The sequence below is a fragment of the Littorina saxatilis genome, linkage group LG14, assembly GCF_037325665.1.
Source record: "Littorina saxatilis isolate snail1 linkage group LG14, US_GU_Lsax_2.0, whole genome shotgun sequence".
NCBI lineage: Eukaryota > Metazoa > Mollusca > Gastropoda > Littorinimorpha > Littorinidae > Littorina > Littorina saxatilis.
In genome coordinates, this window is record NC_090258.1 from 13,255,032 (window position 1) to 13,261,031 (window position 6,000).

Here is a 6,000-nt window from a genome sequence, read left to right on the forward strand (position 1 = left end):
TTGTAGTAGTGGTGGTGGTGGTAGTGGTAGCAGTAGCAGGAAATAAGTGAGTTAGGCGTACCGTTACGTAGTCGAACTGACACGGCGACGAAATTTCCAGGTCAAAGTGGGTAAAGTTGATTGTGATGCGATAACCGGCGGGTGCAGTGATGACGTAGGAACAGTTCAAATTGTTGGTGTAGTTGTTTGGAAAGTTTGGAGACTCGATGGTACCTGTGAGTGATGTGTATGTTCCTCCACATCCTTGGTAAGGTGTGACATGAAATAGAACATATTTTCAGAATCATAAAATCCATCACGCCACGCCACGCCACGCCACACCACGCCACGCCACGCCACGCCACACCACACCACGCCACGCCACGCCACGACATGCCACGCCACGCCACGACATGCCACGCCACGCCATGCCGCGCCGCGACATGACACTCCACGCCACGCAAAGCCACGCCACGACCTGACACGCCTCGCCATGCCACGCCCCGCCAAGCCATGCCACACCACGCCACGACATGACACGACACACCACGTCACGACATGACACGCTACGCCACGCCACGCCACGCCACGCCACGTCAAGTCACGACATGACATGTCACGCCACGACATGCCACGCCACGCAACAACACACCATGACACGCCACGACACGCCACGACACGCCACGACACACCACGATATGCCACGCCACGCCACGCAATGCCACGCCACGCCACGCCACGCCACGCCACGCCACGCCACGCCACGCGGCGACATGGCACGCCACGCCACGCCACGCCACGCCACGCCACGCCACACCACGCCACGCCACGCCACAACATGACACGCTACGCCACGCCACACCACGATATGACACGCCACAACATGACACGCCACGCCACGCTACGCCACGCCACGTCACGACACGCCACAACACGACATGACACGACACGACATGCCACGACACAACACGATACACAATGACACGCCATGACCCGACACAGCATAACATAACATAGCATAACATAACATAACATAACATAACATAACATTAAACCACATCAGATCCCATTAACTAATAATACGTTTTATCCTACGCACGTAATATCGTTCACTCCACAGTTAATGTGAAGAGGTCGTGTCTGGCAGAGAACTGATTTATCACTGCCCGTGATGCCGAGTCACCGAGACAAACGTCATTCTTGGAACACTTGGAAGAATTTTAAGAACGTTCACGTCACGATATGCTTTCAAGAGTGACGTCTCTTTGCTTTGACGTCAAAGATTACAGAGGCTTTAGGAGAGATCCAGGTTCCATTTCAAGCCTCTTCAATTTGGGCGCTTCGATCGATTGAGGGACGTTTGGAGCAATAGACACGCAAGTACAGTATGTAGGATAAACAGAATACTACACGGCTTCCTGTTTCATACCAGTTTTACACTGGTTATGTTTTTAAATATTGAAAAGCTCGCTTTCGCTCGCAGTTTAATATTTGAAAACACAACTCGTGTAAAACTGGTATCACATAGGAAGCCATGTAGTATTCTTTATTTAACTTCCTCAAAAAAAACCATAATCTAACATTGTACACACTCATGATTGTCGTCTAAAGGTTTCACTAGGTGTTAAGGGATTTTAAATTGCTTATTGCAAGTTATTCCGACGTCAGAGATCCACGTCCCCGACATAAAACCTTGATCGTCCGATTAATTACTTCGCTGGCTGTGTAAAGGCGTGTAAACCTGATATCCCATCTTTTACTGCAGGTACGATTCTAATGTTTTGCAAGCACCTGAGGTGCGTTGCTTAGGCAGACCGTAACAGAACGGTTGCAAACATTTTCTAGGCAACGCATAGTTTTGTTGTATCGCTCGCAAACGCTCGCGAACGTTAGCACGCGCTCGGTACGAGTACCATTGTCTGGAGTCACTGAAGCGTAACAAAGGCAACCGCTCGCCGAGAATGGTCTAGGCAACGGAGGGTTTGTGCCGAGCATTCTGTAACGTACCTGAGAGGTGGCACGCCAGAAACTATTGCACTGTACTGAGCTTGCTGTTTGACTATCTCTCTCTCTCTTTCGCTCTATCGCAGTCTCTCTCTCTGTCTCGCTCTCTCTGTCCCTCTGTGCCTGTCTCTCTGCCTACGTCTTTGTCTCTCTCTTTCTCATTCTTTCTTTCTTTCTCTCCATATCCCTCTCCCTATGTCTTTCTCTTTCTTTTTACCTCTCTCTATATATTTGTCTGTCTCTCTTTGTGTCCGTCTGAAAGTCTCTCTCTCGTATCTGTTTTGCTCTCTTTCTATCTCTTTCTCTCTCTCTTTCGCTCTCTTTTCCCTCCCTCCTCTCTCTCTCTCTCTTTCTCTCTCTCTCACACACACAAACTACACACACACACACACACACACACGCACACACACACACACATTCTTTATGTTCGTCTGTCTCTCTGTCTCCCCCTCTCTTTCTCTCTCTCTGTTTCTCTTCCCCTCTCTCTCTTTGTCTCTCTCTCTCTCTGTTACTCTCTCCCCCCCCCCCAACCTTCATATTTCCGTGCAATGAAGTGTGTGGGTGTATTTGCTTGTACTTGTTTGCCTGTGCGTATGTGTGTGTGTGTGTGTGTGTGTGTGTGTGTGTTTGTGTGTATGTGTGCTTGTGCGTGTTTATTTGTGTTTGTGCATGTATGTGTGTGTGCTTGTGTGTGTGTGTGTGTGTGTGTGTGTGTGTGTGTGTGTCCGTATATACCGGGGGTGTAATAAAGACCCATGCGGTGGCTTATAATAACCTTGAGCTCATTCAGTCGCGAGCAACGAAATATGGCGAAATACATACCATTTATCTACCAGACCAGCAAGTATAGTGCAAAGGTACTGATCTGATAAGTAAGCACAACCGCGGGTATTGAAGTAAAGCAAACAAAACGTGCCTATGCATAGCTGGGTGTATTTATGGCGACATGACCCCCAAAACCCACCCACCATCTTCCATTTGCAGCCCTCTAAGAAAGGGGGAGGGGGGCGAATTAAAAATCTTGATGGAAAACCGAGTAACAGCAACGGTATTCAAGCAAACTTGTCTTCTGGAAAAGCGAACAAGTAATATGTACATGGACGGACATTTTTAATTGGCAGATATTTCTCGTCAGTACGGGAAATGTTTTCTTGCCATCACTGTACTTGTCAGCTGCTAAAACAAACGAGGAAAAGAGTACTTGAATACATTTTTTATTTATTTTGAACATAATTAAAAGTTTTCCTCCGTTTAAGTATTCAGTTCATACTGCCAGCTACAAACTCGATCAAGTAAGGAAAAGCGCACTTAAACGGACATCCGCATTATAAATACGTGTGGAAATGTAAAAAAGCCCTAGAAACAGATTTACGCTGACATCTTTAAGTGCGCGCGTGTGTGTGTGTATTTGTGTGGTTGCATGTGTGTGTGTGTGTGTGTGTGTGTGTGTGTGTGTGTGTGTGTGTCTGTGTGTGTTATAGCGTGCGTGTGTAGGTGCTTACTTGCGTGCTTGCGTGCGTGCATGAGTGCGTACGTGCGCGCGTGTGTATAAATATATCCCATGACCTCCCTTCTTTGTCTCTGTAAATGTACTCTAGGTATATTTCTTGTATTTCCATTGTTCTCTTGTTACATCTATGATGTAACTGTTGCGTTCTTATAACACATAAAATAGTGGATAAATAAGGGTGCACGAAATACATCATAGCTGGCTCTACTTTCTGTCGTCCTTGACATTCCAAAGTGCACATGTACCTGTCGACCGGATGTGCAACGGGTTACCACGCTTTTGAGAACTTGCGCGAGAGTCGTTCAGTGCTATTGCTGAGTTTTAGTCTCGACTTGCCGAGACTATCATCACAGCGTCATAGATTTCATGACGTCTGCCGTCCATCGCGTCATATTATGAGGACCTAATCTGTTATTCGCTGTTCTATTTCTCTCTTGTGATCAACATGACAAGCCGTATGTGTTTGAGTGTGTGTGCTCGTGCTCTCAACTAAAACAGAAGTCAAACTAGCAATCGTTAAAAACCCAGTCAGTCCGACCAGCACTGCTATGTTCACTATGCTCATATGAAGTTACAGCGTGCCCGGTACACACGCCCTTATCGGTACATCATCGACTACGATTGTTTTCTGGACAAGCTGTTTAATGCATTTTGTGAGTAGTTCCAGCTCTTCTGCGGATCAGTAGGCCCTATAGGTCCAATTCATTCTTCTTACTCGGCGTGACGTTATCAAATGGATCGGCTAGCTTTAGCCCTAAGGGGCACAACTCCGCTCATACTCTCTTCGCGCCGCCATATTGGATGCCGTCTTTGTTAGTTTTCTTCATTGCACTCTTGTTCTTTTTGCGTATTTCACTATGTAGGCAGACAAAATGAAGAAAACTGTGCATGCATGAGTCCAAAGGGGATCTGCCTTTTTAACACAACAGCACAACATAAAAAGTAAAGCAAGAATACATTATTATATTCATTTATTTATTCTTTATCTCAAATTACCATGCAGACAGTGCACCAAAATTCAAAAGATAAAGCTCTCAAGACAGGCAAATGAGGTACAATGCAGCTCAGGTAACTACTGCAAAGTATAATTTTCAAAGCATCCTATCACAGTGTTCACTCTAAAGGCACAACCGATGGACAATTGTTGATTAGCGCACTGCACACAGCAAAAAATAACCAGTTATAATCGTCTTCTCCGCTCAGTAACTTCCTTCCAGTTGTCACCCTGATGGTAAACAACTTTAGGGATCCTAAAGTGTGCCTGCTGACTGCAGTTTTTGGCCACACAACGTGTCATTTTCACTTTTGTCGAGTCGCCACCCAACGCTCAAGCACTGTCAGAGATCGTGCAAGGCATCCAACATGGCGGCGGATGACCAATTCCAGAGAGTTACGACCCGTGATTCTCATACCGCGCGCGCCGAGTAGAAATGCTGTTGATAACTTGAGTTTCTGCAATGGGCCTATAGACGATGGAGGTGTCCACGATCTCAGGAGATGCGTGTGTAACCACTAGGTATTCAGTCAAATCCGTGTAAGAGGCTTTCAATTGACGGGGACAACCAAGCCACCATTATGTACCGACTTGGCATAGATCAACAGACGTGCCTCTAGAATAAGGTATACTATGTAGAGGTGCCTCATCTGAACACACAACTAAAGCTTGATGTTTCCGTCACACTTTGTCTTTTAGATCTTCATGGGATATACAGGTTACAACACTCGTGATTTTTTTATATGGCTTGTATTTCAGTCAAGACCCAGCGGGAATATCAAAGGGACTCACTCGCCAGAGGCTCGTGAGTCCCTTGATATTCATCCGCTGGGTCTTGACTGAAATACAAGCCATATAAAAAACCACTCGTGTTGTAACCTCTATATTACGTCACACCATCTCTTGGTGGCACAATCTAAATCATCGTGAGTGTTTAGTCTTTTCTTACCTCAAAACGTTGTTTATAATCAAACACGTGTTTGTGAGATGGAGTGTCAGCTTCATGGGAATCGATTTTTGACTTTTTTGGTTTATATGCGTTTAGTAAGAAACTTGTAAATCAGACTTGTTTGATCAGAACGGTTGTTCGGTACCAGTAGTAACCATATTCACAGAACCATTACTGAATTCCGCCTTACGTTCTTTTTCAGCTTCATCATTCTGTCACCCTTAAATATTTGCCTAAGCTTAAGCCGAACACGCCCGGGGAATGAAAAATCGTTTCGCTTATCCGAGTTTGTGCATATCCGAGTTCGGATAAGCCAAACCTTTCCCGAGAAATTACCCTGCAGTTCGGCTTAAGCGAGTTTTTTTTCAGGATAAGTCGTAAAATCACATGGAATATTTCTCTCTCTCTCTCTCTCTCTCTCTCTCTCTCTCTCTCTCTCTCTCTCTCTCTCTCTCTCTCTCTCTCTCTCTCTCTCTCTCTCTCTCTGCGTGGTGTGTGTGTGTGTGTGTGTGTGTGTGTGTGTGTGTGTGTGTGTGTGTGTGTGTGTTTAAATGAATAAGATCA

The 6,000-nt window shown here is 45.9% G+C and overlaps 1 protein-coding gene across 1 annotated transcript in view; it reads right to left on the minus strand.

The window, feature by feature from the left end:
• LOC138947158 (uncharacterized) overlaps positions 1–6,000 on the minus strand; it is a 43,901-nt gene that overhangs the window by 34,553 nt on the left and 3,348 nt on the right. Inside the window, exon 2 of the mRNA XM_070318598.1 lies at positions 62–243. Coding sequence (XP_070174699.1) covers positions 62–243 — 182 coding nt within the window. The remainder of the gene's footprint in view (positions 1–61; positions 244–6,000) is intronic.